We start from the raw sequence: 17,810 nt of genomic DNA, 5'->3' as shown, positions 1-17,810 counted from the left end.
ATAGATTTTTGAAAAAAATTAGTGGGGCAGCTGTGGCCTAATGGTTAGAGAGTTGGACTTGTAACCAGAAGGTCGCAGGTTTGAATCTCGGTGCTGGCAGTTGTTGTAGGTGGGTGGGAGTGAATGAACAGCGCTCTCTTCCACCCTCAATACCCATGGCGCTGGGTATTTCAGCGCCATGGGTATTGGGTAATGGGTATTCAGTGCCTCATTGAGTGAGGCACTGAACCCCCAGTTGCTCCCTGGGCACTGGATATATAGCTGCCCACTGCTACGGGTGTGTGTTCACAGTGTGTGTCCACTTCTCACTGCTGTGTGTGTGCACTTGGATGGGTTAAATGCAGAGCACAAATTCCAAGTATGGGTTACCATACTTGCTAAATGTCACGACTTTCATTTTCACTTTTCAGGAAATATCTGTTTTAGGTGCTTTTAATCAGCTATAATTTCCCACTGATTTTAGGAACAAATTATGGGTAGGGTTAGGTTTAGGGGTAGGGATCGGGTTAAGTCTATTATATTTTTGGACAATAATGTTGATCCAGGAACATGTCTTACTTGGCAAAATCACGGCGACCAGTTCTGAAAGTGCTGTAATTGTTTGTTTTATCTCATTGCTAAAAAGGTTGTAACAAACCCAAATAATTACAGCATGCATAGTTGCATTTTTCCAGTTGCCAAATATGTTAATGTAAGTTAGTTAATAGTGATTACTTCTGGCTATGGCATTTCTGCGTGGTTTTGGAGATGTTAGCGTCTCGGTCACAAACATAATCCTTGCACCATAATGTATTGTGTCTTATTAACTCACTGTCATGCATTGGGCAACACATTTATTCTCTCTTTTCATGTTTCATTCACTTTTTTCACTGCTAAAAAAAGCTCTTAAGCCTCTTAAAAGTCCTTGTCCATACTCCTATCAAATTTTTTACCTTAAAATGCTTTCTGGATGACTTTTTTCTTTACTAGGATCTTTTCTTTCATTTTAAGAGGAAACCCACATTTCTAAGAATTTTCTTAGAATTTTGTTACTAGAAGCAACTCTCAACACTAATTCGATTTTTCATGAATATGGGCGCTGATCTTGTCTTTTGATTTAAAGCCACAACACTTGCACTGAACAGCACAGATTTAAGTTTATTGTATGTCAAGTCTAACACATTGAAACTGAATGAAAATGGAATAAAAATAACAATAATAATAAAACCAGTAATAAATAAACATCCAGCTGCAACATGTTCTACTCACACAAAAATGCAGTCTAAACATGGTAACCACCTGCTAATACAAGAACATGTTCTTGTTCCACCAAAATGAACTACATCTATAAACAGAGCATTTGTAAAACTCAATAAGTGCATGAAAAACCAATATGTTTTGCATTAGGATTAGAGGGTTAAAGGAATCTGATTAAATGATATGAGCGAATAAAACAAATTAAAGTCTGATGCATATTTTGGGTTGAAAAGCACAGTTATTTGACCAAGCCCTAGGTGTATTGTCTTCTTTTTTCTCTGCTGTAATCCAAATGTTCAAAGTATTTGGCTGACTGAAGTCCTTTACATCTAAAAAGAAAGGCCATTGTGGCATTTATTTACACAGTAATTAAAAAGTTTCAGGTCCCAAACTCAGAACACGTAAGAACTAAGTAGAGTTGATGGGGAAAGAAGTCTCTAGGCAGGACTGTAGGCATATTTTCTTCCAAAATCTTCCAAAAGTAAATGTATCTGCAACCAAAATGTCTTTTTACAGAGAACAAGCTGTCCCAAAAAATTAACAAATAAAAAAAGAAATGCAATGTCCCTGATGAAGATTGTCCTAGAAATACTGCAATTAGTGCAATCTACCTGACACGGAAGACATTAAACATCAAAAATAGCGCTACATCAAACTGTACTTACAAAATCAGTGCAAATTGTAGACTGAGTACCACTGCACAATGAAAACAGTGTCTACCCCACTGTACTTATACTTCCTTGCATTCATGAAGAACAGCATTAACACGTTCCTCATCATGAAAATGGAAAACGGGTGTGGATATCAATTAAACAGGTATACATGGAAAATAATAATAATGGAAAAAAAAAATAATAATAATAACAAACAACAGAAAATTCTGCTTCCCCCAGTAAGGCAAAAATTCTAAAAAGACCAAGAGTTCTTGGGGGTAGGGGATTTTAATGAAGCCTTGTGTGTCTGGGGGAAAATTGACAAACACTTTTTCTAATCAGTGCTATTTAAAAAAAACGATTTCATTTTTTTTTTTAAATGTAGAATGCAAAACTAGTCCATTTGGGAAAGTCAGAAATGCACCAGCAAAGTTTCTCTGTACCCTGTATAAATACTGGTATACTTTAATTTAAAATGAACAAGAACAACTGTTTGGATGTAAAATGAAACTCGCATCACAAAATGAGATTAGGATTATGGAAAACTAAAAAGAAAAATGTAATAAAGTGACTCTGCCTTAAAAAAAAAAAAAAAAAACATTCAGCATAAATCCAAAATGCCTTTACACAAAAATCATGGTACCTTTCCACTTTACAAATGCTTCCATTAATGCTCCATTCACTTATTCAGGCAGACCCAGAACATAAGAAAAATGTTGTCAAATCTGTACATTAAAAATAAAAACAAAATTAGTAACTGGAGAGGACATGTCTTGTCTCCACTCTCACGGTCTTGTACTTTACCTGTTCCTGTACAAGTCATTACCATTCAATTAAATATTGTTAGGTCACAGTTATGACTACAGGTAGCCTTTAGCTTATTAATGAGCTGATTAGTGGAATTACCTAAATAATATGAATTAAAAGGCTAGCCTGAAAAAAAATTAAAACAAATATATATATAAAAAAAAGCCACCTTTCAATCTGCACATTTTACACCAACAGCAACTGGAAGGTAATCTAATACGAAATGTCAAAGAAACATCACAGAGCAGAAATTAGACTTCTATCAGCACTAAAAATACCTAACTGATTTGTTTCCCAACAAAGTTTGTAATTGTTACCACTTGATAAATGACAAACCAGAGGACTTGCAGCACAATTCCAATTTAAAGTGAACAGTGTGTTTTGAGTCATTACATTGTTCAAGCTGTTGATCTGTTTCACAAGAAACAGCTTACATTCCAAAGGCAAAAATGCAAGTGTACACAAGGAGTAAAACTGAAAAAAAATAAAAAAAAATAAAGATGTATGTTTTTACATAGACTTCTCAATATCATCATACATGAACATTTTACTACTTCCAAACTACAAGTTGAGCTCCTCTCAACGCCTCTGAGCAGTAAAACGACCCTCACTAGAACCTGCGCCCCTCCCAGAGGCCATGCCTGGTTTAGGTACAGTGGAAACTCGCAAAGGTGGGCCTCTGCCGTCACGGTCTCGCATCATGCTGCTTCCGGGAATGCCACGTGGCCCGCCTGGACCACGGTCACTACGCCTTGCATCCCTCCGGTCTTCTCCACCTCCACTACGAGTTTCCCGCTCACGCATCGCCCTCGTCTTTTTCTCCTCCACGTTCAGACGTACCTCACCACGGAACATGATCGGCTAATCACAAATGAAATGGAGATGGGTCAAAAAATATTCTCTATACATGAAAATCTTTATACATGAAGAAAGGTATAACAGGTATTACAAATAAAAGCAAGGATGCACGTTGTATATCAGTCAATGTAGCAATGCCGAAATTAGACTTTCTCCCATTTATCATAGTAAATATGTTTTTTATTTAATATTTACTGAATATTTTATTTAATGAAATAAAAAAGTTTTTTTTTTTTTTCCATTGTAGTAGTTTTAGTTAACAATAGTGACCATGAAACTGACTACAGTTATTAATATTTCATTGGTTCTCCTTTTTTAATAACAAAAGCCATTCTTCTGGGCATTGCTCAACTGACAACAGGCAGATCCTTCATACTCGTCTTGCAGTGAGAGATTGCATGCCTCATCAAAGACTTTATATTTTGCACAGTACCTGTCTCACAATGCTTTGCAATAATAAAGATTTTTTTTTTTTTTTTTGCCATTTATGTAGAGAAAACAATAAAATTTAAATACTGGCCATTTCTAGGTTATTAGCCCTTAACTTATTGTGTCGGCCAGAATTGTAAAATAATTGTAAAATACTGCATTCCTAAAAATTGTTTTAAAACCACATGCATCAAAATAAAAATAACTTTCCTTACTTTAACTCCTAAAATTCTTTGCACCGGCTCAGAATCATCAAAGACCACAAAGCCAAAGTTAGGAATCTTTCCTCCAGTGCCTTTGGTGTTGATTCGCAGCTCAACAACATTTCCAAATGCGATGGGACAGAAAGAAACAAATGTGTAGATGATTGATTACCAGATATGAGAATGGATCAATGCAATGGTTACCTCAACCTTTAAAAAAGACAACTTACTCATGAAGAAGTCTTTAAGTTCACTCTCATCAATGTCATGAGGGAGATTTCCAACAAACAGCTGATGACTGTCTGGATACCTGACAACCCTTCTGCTGTCCATTTCACTTGACTCATCTCCCCTTCCTAAGCAACATACAAGATTTCATCTGCTATGACTATGCAGGGACCAACAACATCGACCTTTCTATATCCATTAACAGCATTATTCCCCAAACAAAAGCTATATCCTATTAACAATGGAAAGACATATTTATTTACCTTTATTCACAAAGCTGAAATGTGGCTTTCCAGTTTGAGAGTCAGAAGATGAGACACCATCTAATGATAAAAGAAAAAATATCCAAAGAAAAAGTTCAAAAGTTGTTTTGAAAGAGTTCTGAAACACATTAATAACAAATGAAAGCTATCTGTAATAATTTGTACAGAAAGTGTGAAAGTATTTTGAAAGTTGTAAGTATTCTAGATTCATACCAGATCTAGGCCCTCTCGAGGTTACTGAAGGTCTATCACGGATACGCTGGTCACGTGGACGAATTGTAGATGATGACACCTCCGGCTTGGTCTCAACTCTGGGCTGACAACATTAAAAATCAAGAAAGCATGCACATGAAGCATGGTTCTAGTAACTTGAAGTCAACAACATTATTTTAAAATGAGAAAGAAAGATATAAATGTATTCATAAGTACTTACCTGTGAGTTTGGTGCTTTAACAACATGTGGTTGAGCTCCAGAGGATGGAACAGTCCCAGCAAGAGGCAAATTTTTGCTGGTCACAGAAGCCCAAGATGAAGTCTGCCAGAGATATGATAATTAAGAATATAATAAATAAGACATACATAATTAAAATAGTAAAAATAAAACAGTTATCTAGAAAAACAACAACAACAACAACTAAACCTTGGCAGGTCTTCCAACCAGTTCTATCAAACCTTTACAATTAATAAGAATACGGCTGCAAGATTGATATTTATTGAGCAGAAAAGAATGCACGTCACACCCCGTTCATTAATTTGCACTGGCTACAAATTGCTGCAAGCTTAAAATCTTTACCTAAATTTATTACTTCAGACTTGCGTGCCCTCTGGAAGAAGTGAATGTACCTCAGACTTACTGTATGTGTCCTCTAGAAACTTGCGTTCTGCAAGTAACGTCGCTTTATTGTGCCATCCCAAAGAGGCACAAAATCACTTTCACTGACTTTTTCATTAACTGTTCCCTCCTGGTGGAATGACCTGCCCAACTCAATCCGAGCTGTCCTTAGCCATCTTCAAGAAACGACTAAAAACACATCTCTTCCATCTTTATTTTACCCTCAAATTCTAGCAATTTTTTTTCTTTTTTTTTATTAAAAACAAAAACACTTTACCCTTTAAAGACTGTTTATTTTCTAACTGTTTTTCTTTCTTTTCTATCTTTTTTAATTGTATAATTTAAAAAAATCTATTTATTTTGTAACTGCTTGTTTTCTTTAAAAAAATGCCTCGAACACTAGCTTTCTCTATTCTTTTTCTATTCTATTTTTTTTTATATATAAATATAATTAACAACAACAACAACAACAACAAAAAACCTTGCTACGTGTACTGCGTTAGGCTAAGTGAGACTTGTCATAGCTTATTATTGCTCTTTTGTTGATTTTGATTGCTTCCATTGTCCTCCTTTGTAAGTCGCTTTGGATAAAAGAGTCTGCTAAATAAATAAATGTAAACGTAAATGTAATGTAAAGATCAAAATTCACTTTGGGTGGTTCTTGTATGTTAGGTGGCGATTCCATAGGAACAGGTGACGGTGCCTTCTCCTCAAACTCCTCTACGACCTTCTCCTCTGCTTTGAGCTTCGGCTCCTCAATCTTGGGTTCTGGGGCAACCTCAGGTTCTAGTTCCATAACTGCTTCCTCATGAGCTTCTTCCACACCATTGTTATAGCTGAAGGTGAAAAAAGGGATAAATATTTATATCAATGAAATGTAAATTAGGAATTCAACAGTATCATACCAGAACGAGATACCTCTACAATTCTAGAACATCACAGTAAGCTTTCTTTTAAGTTCCAAGTGAAATGTGGGTTACCTCACAGGATGGGGTTCATAGCAGTTTGCATTACTGGGGCTGTCCTGAAGGGGTTCGGGTGATGGTTGCCTGTCTTCTGGCTCATCGGTTTCTTCTTCGGACTCTGTCCCAACATAACACATAAAAAATCTGAATGATGAAGCACCATCCTCTTACTTTAAAACATTCCTGTAGCTCTAAAGAAACCAATTCACAAAATATAGCTGCAAGCGATTGAAAGATACTGATTAAATGGACTTGGGTGACTTCTATAAAACATAATTGAGTCCTTTATGCCTGAACAAATCTAGGATTATGTATGGTTGACTTTCGTCTATAATAAGGCAGCACTGACTGTTTATATCCTTAGATACTTAGAGTTATATGAATCCCAAACGCTATACATTTACAAACAATAAGACAACCATCATTTTATGAGGAATGCCCTTGTTAAAGTAGCTTTGTATAGATGTAGTCCAACCCGCATCAATCTCAAAAAGCTGCATTAATCTGACTGGTGTAATGAATGGAGGAGAAAAAAAAAAAAAAAAAAAAAACATTTTGGGATGTAAAACATTGGCGTTCGCCACACTGAAAGAATATCTAACAAAAAAAAATTAAATTTGCAAATTCATAAAAGCTACACCCAGACAGAGAGAGAGAGAGAAGAAGAAGAAAAAAAACTATCTCAGATTCATTGGGTGAGCAGTTTCTTTAGAAGATTATTTGTAATGTTTTGACTGGAAATGTCAAGGAAAACATTTTCAAGGTTGGTATATGAATACTTGAAGTTATTCTTGAAATTTGATCCACATTTCTCATCATGTAGATTTTACCACAAATGGTGTAGCAGAGCTGATGTTTGGAATATTGCAAATTTAACTGCCAGTTGCTAGGCAACCATATATCACATCCATCTCAAAACGACACAATATGTAATTAGTCACAGACCATTTATGCACTTAAAGTATGATGAATTTTCACTAAATGCATAAAAAGTTAAAAACGTGAAGAACAATAAATGAAGCAACAAATGGAAATCCCTGGGGTCCAAGTAGACTGTAAAAGTAAAGAAAAAGACTCCGAGCATAACAGAGCTAGAGCAATACCAATGCCAAGACAAATACAGCTAATACTTTTGGATATGAAAAGCCACAGTCTTTTTAGTAACAATCTTTAATTATCAACTAACCTTCATCAAGCTCCGCCTCAGAGTCACCAAAGACCTCATCCTCATATCGGAAGATGTCGTTGTGAACATAAAACTTATTTGCCACAGAACCCTAGACAACAATGAAACAAAAGGGCAGAATATTTATAGGGCAAATCATGATCACCATGCAGATTATCAGATTAGCCCATCCACTGTCTACACAGGTTAAATAAATGTCTTTCTATACATAAATATTCTGTATATACTGTACTAGCACACAGCAGGAAGTTTGTTCTTAGCATTGTGGGGTAAAATTAACAGCAGAAATGTAGCAAAAAATAGAAAGAAAAGTATATATGTAGCTTGTGTTTTTTTTTATGGCAAATCCATTATATATTTTCATGAAACGTGTTTTACAGTTTAAATGCCTGGGCATCTGAGAGTTTCTTACTGCTTTTGGGCTTTTTGGTTATTTTCACACCTTTATATTGGGCAAATCATTTTTTTTTTCATTTATGTTAACTTTGAAAATAAATATAGTGTTTGAAGCTTATGCCTGTAACTCATTTACGACTATGCAAACAAACCAACCACTTATTGACAAATTCAGGGTCTTTCATATTTGATGGTGTTAGAAGTCAGGAGAAAATGAAGATCACTTTTACATCCAACTACAAAACACCTGCTTTGCTCACAAAACATTGTTGTCACTACAGCTGCATGAACGCAGAGAAAATGGCAGACAGCATACAACTGGCTGAGGGCAGAAATGTGCAATTGTCCACATACACACACTGATAAGACACATTTATATGCAAACACCATGTAAAAGTGAATTTTGCATCTGATGTCCTCTTTAAGACCAAGTTAAGAACATTTAAGGATTCAATTAAAGGGAACTCAATATATATCTAAGTTTTCTAAATGTAAATGCCTAGAGAGCACACAATGAGTTGAGTTACGAACATTTCAGAGTTTAAAAATGCAACATTTTCATTACGTTTTAATTCATTTTACAAAGCAATAAATAAAGGCTTAAATAGTTCTGTTTCCAACCACTAGAAAAAATAAATAACCATAACTTTCACTGTACCTGCAGAAAAAGATCAGTATTTTTGTCTTGGTTTTCAGTATGAATTTCTTAAGATTCTTAACTCAAGATACAGCATAACATAAGAAGTTGGTTTTCTGAGAAACTGATAAAAATGTAGTAAGTTTAACAAAATCTCTCAGTGGGCTCAGAAACATGAAAACAAGTTGATATTTGTTCTTGTTTAAGCATAAACTCACATCAATTTGTTCAGTTTTTCAGATAAGAGACTTCATATCCTTATTTTGCATCTCATGTAAATGTATCTTGAGTTAAAGGGGTCATATGATGTTGCTAAAAAGAACATTATTTTGTGTATTTGGTGTAATGAAATGTGTTTATGCGGTTTAATGTTTAAAAAACACATTATTTTCCACATAATGTACATTATTGTTTCTCCTCTATGCCCTGCCTTTCTGAAACGAATCGTTTTTTACAAAGCTCATCGGTCTGAAAAGCGAGGTGTACGCTGATTGGCCAGCTATCCAGTGCGTCTTGATTGGCCAAATGTTTCAAGCATCTGACAGAAATGTTACCCCCTCAACATATACTGTTATGGCGTCTCCCGGTCAGAACACTGGCATGACAGGACAAAAACAATAAAACCCATAAATGAGGCAGTTGTTGCATCCAGTGGGGACATAATTACTGATTATAATGACTTATACTGTCTTTTTACACTGTGCGTTGCATATCCCTGTCAAAACCATGTCTGCATTTGTGATTGGAGAAACGTGACGTGAGTCAGAAGCGCCAGACTGTCCTTGCAAAGAGTGAGGAATGGCCAGCGGATTAGACGAAGGAGTGGCCGGGGGTTGCGGCAACCACATGTGACGACCCCGGGCTGGACTCCACTTTGTCCACGGTGAAAGCCGATCCGGCGATCTACAGTGCAAAGTTAATGTATTTCCTCAGCGATCAGCACAGATCAGCTCTAGGCATGACGAAGCGGATATCGTGCTCTTTTTGAAGGCCAAACAAAGTAGTTTCACTTTCACAATGAAACAGACAGCTTTTCCATGAAATGGCGTCGGTGGCAACAGCGAGAATAAAAGGTACGAGAATAAAAGGCTTCTTTCTTTGCATGAACATTTGCACGGCATTATCCAAATCTTCCCACATAGTGACGTAAAGATGTGGGGGCATGTAAGAACGAGCCGCTTTAGGGGGGCGTGGACAATTCTTAACTTTTATAAAGAATATCTCTATTTGAGACTTTAGTCTTTGCAACTTTACAGATGAAAGTGATGTGACAAGTGAAAGTTGTGACATTTGCCAAGTATGGTAACCCATACTCGGAATTGGTGCTCTACATTTAACCCATCCAAGTGCACACACACAGCAGTAAGTGAACACACTTTGTACACACACCCGGAGCAGTGGGCAGCTATATATCCAGTGCCCGGGGAGCAACTGGAGGTTCAGTGCCTTGCTCAAGGGCACTACAAACGTGGGTACTGAGGGTGGAAGAGAGCGCTGTTCATTCATTCCCCACCCACCGACGACAACTGCCAGCACTGAGACTCGAACCTACAACCTGTGGGTTACAAGTCCAAATCTCTAACCATTAGGCCACAGCTGCCCCCAGATCTTCTTTATGCACCAAGAGCTTGTAACACTCTAAAGAGAAAGGACAAATTGAAATCGCATCATATGACCCCTTTAAGGATGTTTAGGTATTTGTACTGAAGTAAGCAATGCTAAAAAAGACTAAAAAGGTGCTTTGGGGTTTTATGCCGCAAAACAATACTTCTAAGGAGGTCTATCCTTTTTACAAGGAATGTACACGGGATTCACATGTCATGTGCAGCCGTGGCATAATGGTTAGAGAGTCGGACTTGTAACCCGAAGGTCGCAGGTTTGAGTCTCGGTGCTGGCAGGAGTCGTCTGTGGGTGGAGAGTGAATGAACATTGCTCTCTTCCATCCTCAATACCCATGGCTGAGGTGCCCTAGAGCAAGACACTGAACCCCCAGTTGCTCCCCAGGCACTGGATATAGCTGCCCACTGCTCCGGGTGTGTGTTCACGGTGTGTTCATTTCTCACTGCTGTGTGTGTGCACTTGGATGGGTTAAATACAGAGCACCAATTCCGAGTATTTCACTATTTTTTTAAATGTTATTATTATACACACCTCTGGAGCCAGCACAAATGTCTGTAGGAACTTCCTCATGGGCTGCCCATTATTGGAAAGTTCTCCCATCACCTGGACAACCACACCATCACTCAGAGTGGCATGGGCATCCACATGCCGGATTTTTGTGTGGCACTCGCTGAATTGCAGGGACATTACCTTCTTATGTATCTCCTAGACATGAGGAGAACAGATGCTGGTGAATATATTTACATTTCTGATGTTTTGACAGGTTATACATGAACACTCAACAACATCAAGACGTACAGCTTGCCCATACACTGCCTCTGAAAGCTTTCCATTCGAATCCAGTCCACCATGGACATAGGAGGAGTTTCTTCCATAGAATCTAAATTATGTGAAAGTTTTTAAATTTTTCAGATGAAAATTCCATAAAAGATGAACTCATGAAATTATTATTTTACAAAGCATACCTGTGCAGAAAGTCTGGTGCCTTATTGAGAAGTGTGTAATACTGTCTCACAAACTCCCGCCCTACCAGCAGGGGACTGGGCTTCTCCATCACCATTTCTTTGCTAAAAAGTCAGAATCTGAAGGGGTTTGAAAAAAAAAAAAATTATATATATATATATATATATATATATATATATATTATACTACTGTATTATACTATATGTATGTATGTATTATACTACTACTAAGAACAACAACAATAATAATAGCATAGAAATAAAACTATCTTCCACTTCTCATTAGTAAATTTACATGCCAAGAATGCTTTAAAAATATCTCGTGTAATTTATTATAATGATGCTTACATGAGGGCTGTATGCAATGCATTAAGAAAAATGACTAATAATCTGTCTGATAACTGTCAATAACGTCATAATCAACATTTATTTATGCACAATAATAATTGACACCTAAATAAATCCTGTTAGACTACAGAGACATTAAGCATGTCGAAATTAACTGAAATGGTTCGGAATTTATAGAACCACTTACCTTTTTCTGGGATCTATTTGATTTATTTAAGTGATTAAATAATAAAAGAAGAATTGTTCAAGTCGTCTCAAAATTATACGTTAACTGCTGTATGTGTGTCAGCGACAGTTGCTCAAAATCACAGAGAGATAAATTCCATCTGTGCTGTGTTATTAATGGAAATGCTGCTGTTTGGATCCTTATTGTCTAACCCCTGCGATCTGGGACAAGAACCCCCGTCACACCGGAACAGCCAATCAGCTTCTTACACTCGACAGGACAATTATGACGCTGCTACAACGCACTCTTCCGACCCTGTCAACAACGCCATAATCGAAGTGATTTGCCACTTAATTCCCACAATAAATAAACTGGATGGTTGTATAAGAATATGGTTTTTGATCGTTCATTATAAGACCTCACTGACCATTTTATCAAGGATATTACAATTTTACGCACTACGTAGCATTTCCTTGTGTTACATTTATTAGTGTCCGACTCATCTGGTTTTTAATTTCACTGATACGCTCTCATTTTTCGTTTGTTAATAAATGTATATATAGTGATATTTGTAAATCATTTGAAGCTTAATATTTTTTGTGGAGGTGTTGTGACTGAATATGACAGCTAAAACACATCGCTCGTATGATTTAATACAAACACCAAGCGTCATCAGAGAGAAATAAGAGTCTAGTCTGCAAATATCACTACACAAGGTTGTCATCCTGTGGGGGGCACTTGACGGCTCAGAAAACAGGATCCTACCATAGGATCCTACAGTGAGACGCATTCAAACTTCAGGGTGTTTTTGGCTTATTAGATACATTTGTTCAGAAAATCAATAATAATTTAACTCAGTTTACTCCGAGGAATAGTGTGTGATCCACTTACGCATTTCCGTCACGTAATTTTCTTTTTAATAATCTAAAATTAGTAATAAAAAAACGACTTTGATTGAGCCATTCTGATCAGCGGTAAGAAAAGTAACAAGTATCACGTGACAAAACAGTGCAGGTTCAATTCAGCAGTTATGTGAAACAAAATCATTTCTACAATAATTTAAACGTGACATCGATAAACGTTTATTGCCTTTAAATTGAAAACACACAAAAAAGAGATTAATTAGAAGGTAAAACCGAAGAACGATATAGAATCTGACCAATAAGAGACAACATCCTTGCCGCTAAGCCCCGCCTATTTTAATCAAAGGCTTCTCTGCTTATTCTGTTTCTGTTTGGTTGTCGGACCATTTCAAGACGCAAATGCTCACTGCTAACCTAGTTAATTAGCGTTAAGGGTAATATTGTGATTTACTACTGTTTATAAAAACGAGCTTTAGGCAAAAACTTGAAGATCTTAATCTCGAGTCAATCGGTTCCAGTTGCTTAGTTATCTTAAAAACTAGAGGTTGTACGGGTCAAATATGCGGGTTATCTAGTGTTATTCTTGTATACAACACATTAAACTCTATAGGAAGAGGGCTGATTCGTCGTCTAAAATCATATAATAGCCGCTAAACAATGGCTGGAACAGTAAGTCTTGAGCTTGACCCCATCTTTCTGAAGGGACTGGGCTACCTTCACTCCAAGAGCAAAGACTCAGCGGAGAAACTCAAGGCCCTGCTGGATGAGTCTTTAGCCAGGGGCAGTGACTCCATCTATAGGACATCACTGAAGGTGAACAAATTAAAAAATATATTTTTATGTTTGGAACTTAATTGTTAGATGTATTAATGTGCAACTCATTTTCATGAATTAGGAAGCCGAAGTGACCAAGGTGTCATTACCAAAAATGACCAAACAAGACTCCAAATCCTCCTCTAGTTCTTCATCATCATCATCATCATCATCCATCACCAGCAGCAGCAGCAGCAGTAAATCGAGTAGCTCAGACAAGACTAAGAAAGAGAGCGAGAAAAGATCTTTGGAAAAGGTATTTTTCAATGTCATTTTGCACTATTATTTATAATTGTAAATATGATATAACTGGAAAAGCTCAATCGAAAACACTAATAAAAGATCATGTAATATGTAGATTAGGGTTGATCCTGGGGAAGGAGTGGAGCCCCCAAAGAAACCTCGTGTGGATAAGCAGGACAGTCTTTCCTCGCCGATTGCTTTTCAAACCAAGGACATTCCCATCCCGGATTTCACGGACATTGATGAAACCAATGCTGATGACTTTGCCATGGAAATGGGTCTTGCTTGCGTGGTTTGTCGGTGAGTGATGTAGCATAACATTGGCAGAAAGGCCTGGTATAACCAAAAGGTTGCTGGTTTGGATTCCACAAGGATTTATTACGTATATGTATCATTAAAACTCTTAAACCCTGGTTTCATTTAAACACTTTTAACATTCAAAGTCTGCTGTTTAAATACCATTTACCTATTTTCTTACCATAAATAAGTTCTTAGGTAGAAAATATTAACTAAAACCAAAACTGAAATAGATTAAAGCTACATAGAAATAAAATTTTACAGAATTGCTAAAACTAAAATTCAAAAGAAAACCAAAACTATAAAAATAAATGCTAATTCAAAATATCAGTGAATAATATGATTTAAAATCATATTTTGAACCGTATTTGTCTTGTCATTGACGTCCATTGAATCCTTCACTAATCTCAGGCCATGTATGTGTGAAATTGATACAGCTTTTTCTCTTCTCAGACAAATGACTGTCACTTCGGGCAATCAACTAGTGGAGTGTCAAGAATGTCATAATCTGTATCATCAGGAGTGCCACAAACCTCAGGTTACTGACAAGGATGTCAATGACCCACGGCTAGTGTGGTACTGTGCTCGATGCACCAGGCAAATGAAACGAATGGTAAGAAATTTATGATAAGTTAGATGCATATCACTGTAGAACTTTCATATAATAGTAGCAACACTCCGTGTGATGTTTATTAATGTCTCAGGCCCAAAAGACCCAGAAACCTCCACAGAAACCAGCTCCTGCTTTGGCAACAGCAGCACCTATGTTGAAAGATCCACTAGTGAAGAAAGCTGAACTAAAGCCCAAACCGGAAACAGCAGGTTCATTCCAGGCCTTTAAGAGAACGGAGGTGAAGGTGAGTGTGTTCACACCGGTACAGATTATGGACCAGGGGTCTCATTTATAAACGTTGCGTATGCACAAAATGGGCATAGAAACATGCGCACGCAATTTTCCACGAACACATAATGATTTATAAAAAATAAACTTGCCATGAATATGTACGCACCGTACGAACATTCTAGACCATGCATACAAACTCTTTTTCCTGGAGTGAGAAAAGTAATATAGTAAACAGCGATTTTAAACTCTGTTTTCATGTCGATATACACATTTACATTAAATACTCCACTCGCATTAATGGAGATAAACACTGAAATTACATAATTTTACAAAAAACATAATTACATAATTTTATTAACAATAGGCTAAATAATTTTCCTGTGGTAGGTTATGTTTTAATGACAGCGAGGAGTGCTATAGGTGCACAATAATTCACCTTTAAACTAAACTACAGATCACGTCATGAGAAATATTTTAGCGAGAACAATGATCAATGATGCCCACTTACTTCGATATTATGGTGGACACTGCTGGATTCAGTGGTCGAGCGGTCCATTGTCTGGTATAGGACCAATGATAATAGCTTACTGTACAACCGCAGCTGCACGGAGGTGTTGATGTTGTGTGAATGCATTTCAACAACAATGAAAAAATACCACTATATAATTTTTAGCAATAATAATTAATTTGTATGGCACAAATGGCATTAAAGTCCCCATCTCATATTTCCTTAATGTCTCTGTGTTAAACATGGTGTCACGTGCATGGGAATATGCATGGAAATGATATGCAGATGAGGTTATGCATAGTAAAACCAGGCGTTGTAAGCTCCATATATGGTTATTTCGGGGAGGAGATGAGGTTGAGATGCACTTATGCACAATCTTCCCCTGACTGGGATTTATAAAGTGATTTTTTTGCGCAGGTTCTGGCGTACGTATGGTTTTATAAATCTGAAAAATTTTGTGTGTACGCAAAATCTAGCTTTTGTGCCTACGTTCACTTTTAGGATGAAATCTACGGAGAGTTTTAGAAATGAGAGGTCTCAAATTCAAAGTACTCGAGTCAGTTGAAAAATTACAACAAAGTCTAAGTGTTTCACAGCCATGAATTAAAATAATGCATGATAGACTGATTACCAACTAGAGAGCAGAAACATTTGCTGGCTTCATTGTAAAGGTCAGTGATTATTCAAATACAGGAAACACTCACACAAAAGCACACAGGAGCGTTTGAAAGCCGCGTCTATCAGTGGACTCGTCTATGTGCAGATATATTAGGGATCCACTGATAGACACGGCTTTCAAATGCTCCCGTGAGCTACTGTGTGAGCGCTCGGTGAAGAGCGTGAAGTGATGATCATTGTAGCCAATCACGATCATATCTGTTGAGCGCATGAACACTATGGCCAAGTGTTCAAATGTTAGCGGGAAATGGACGTTTTTAAAATTTCAGTACTGGCTGGTATCGTGGTCAGTACTTTTGACAGCACTAGTAAGGACATTTATTATGTTACTAAAGATTTGTATTTGAAATAAAGGCTGCTTATTTGAACTTTCTATTAATCATAGAAAATTTTCAACTAAAATAATTAAGCAGCAGAATGGTTTGATTTTTGACACTTGAGTAATCCGCTTGTTAAGTCTGACATCACTGTTTCTGGGTCCAAGCACTCTATCAGATGGCAAAAGCAAACAACAGACAATAGCAATAATACAATCACATGAATCCTAACTTTTATCTCCATATTGACATCTCAGAAGGCCAGACAGTGTTTCAGTTTTTTTTTTTGTGTGTATATATATATATATATATATATATATATATATATATATATATATATATATATATATATATATATATTTTTTTTTTTTTTTTTTTTTTATACTGTATATATAAATAAATAAATAACATATTGGTGAACGGGATGCCTGGCTGCTGAAAATTCAGCTTTGCATCACAGTAATTAATTCCATTTTAATGTATTTTCAAATAGAAAAGTTCTTTATAAATTGTAATAATATTTCACAATATTACTGTTTTTACTATATATCTGATCAAATAAGTGTCTTTTTTTTGTGTTCAGGCATCTGTGGCATCAGGAAACTCTTCCAGCAGTAGCTCATCTTTGCCCCCAGGCCTTACAGGATGGGCCGCTTTTACCAAGACCTCAAATGTAGGACCTTCCAGTACCAAGTTGAGCACCAGTCAGCCAGGTAGCAGTAAATCAACCCCACCTCCCTCGGGCTCCAAACCTGTGGGACTCTCTGCACTGGCCAATGTTAAGCCCGGACTGGCTACTAAACCTTCAGGAGGCAGCAGTGGAAGTGGTAATGGAAACAACGGCTCTAGCACAGTACCCATGAAACCACCCCCTCCACTCACACTTGGCAAGCAGGTGTTGAGCCGCTCAACGAGTGGAGATAGCTTGGGGAAGATGACTGTGACTGGATCACAGTCACCTGGGGCAGCACCCTCTAGCAGCCTGGGAGGCAACGGTGGGTCAGGAGGCAATGGAGGGGGCAATGGGGGCAACAGTGGTGGCAATAGCAGCAGCAACAACAACAGCAATGGAGCAAAAGCCTCAGCTGATGGCAAGACGCCCACTTCCCAGGAGTCTCAGCTCAATGCTATGAAACGGCTGCAGATGGTGAAGAAGAAAGCAGCACAGAAGAAACTGAAGAAATGAGCAAGAAGAAGCCAAACTATTATGTTAAAGAGCAAGTCATATCCTGTTTTTCAAATCGAATATACTTGAATTTGAATGTTACTGGTCTTTCAGAAACGGTTTGGTTTGAAGATGTGCCTCATTCTTTCTAAACCAGCCACTTTACTGAAAACAAGCTGCTCATTTAATGATGTGTTTAATAAATAACACCTTTTTTATGAAAAAAATGGATTGTTGTTATTTTAAAACTTTTTTAATGTTTATGTTAATACTTTGAAAAGTGTTGGAGATGA

The 17,810-nt window shown here is 37.0% G+C and overlaps 2 protein-coding genes across 2 annotated transcripts; one reads left to right on the top strand and one right to left on the bottom strand.

Moving 5' to 3' along the window:
• Positions 1-1,117: 1,117 nt before the first annotated feature.
• On the bottom strand, positions 1,118-12,170 carry g3bp2a (G3BP stress granule assembly factor 2a). Its single transcript, XM_042716292.1, has 13 exons — positions 11,811-12,170; positions 11,279-11,395; positions 11,112-11,193; positions 10,845-11,018; positions 7,661-7,751; positions 6,490-6,592; positions 6,159-6,345; positions 5,111-5,212; positions 4,891-4,993; positions 4,678-4,737; positions 4,417-4,542; positions 4,199-4,317; positions 1,118-3,557 (listed from the first exon to the last, which is right to left on the bottom strand). Exons 2-13 carry the CDS (start codon positions 11,371-11,373, stop codon positions 3,276-3,278), a joined length of 1,524 nt encoding a protein of 507 aa, XP_042572226.1. The 5' UTR covers positions 11,374-11,395; positions 11,811-12,170; the 3' UTR covers positions 1,118-3,275.
• Positions 12,171-12,985: 815 nt separating this feature from the next.
• Positions 12,986-17,744, top strand: ints12 (integrator complex subunit 12). Its single transcript, XM_042716293.1, has 6 exons — positions 12,986-13,465; positions 13,548-13,721; positions 13,824-14,008; positions 14,459-14,618; positions 14,710-14,862; positions 16,936-17,744. Exons 1-6 carry the CDS (start codon positions 13,310-13,312, stop codon positions 17,536-17,538), a joined length of 1,431 nt encoding a protein of 476 aa, XP_042572227.1. The 5' UTR covers positions 12,986-13,309; the 3' UTR covers positions 17,539-17,744.
• Positions 17,745-17,810: the final 66 nt, after the last annotated feature.

This window comes from Cyprinus carpio, chromosome B1, assembly GCF_018340385.1.
Source record: "Cyprinus carpio isolate SPL01 chromosome B1, ASM1834038v1, whole genome shotgun sequence".
Taxonomy (NCBI): domain Eukaryota; kingdom Metazoa; phylum Chordata; class Actinopteri; order Cypriniformes; family Cyprinidae; genus Cyprinus; species Cyprinus carpio.
The sequence above is the reverse complement of the archived record's forward strand: the minus strand, read 5'-3'. Positions and strand labels throughout refer to the sequence as shown.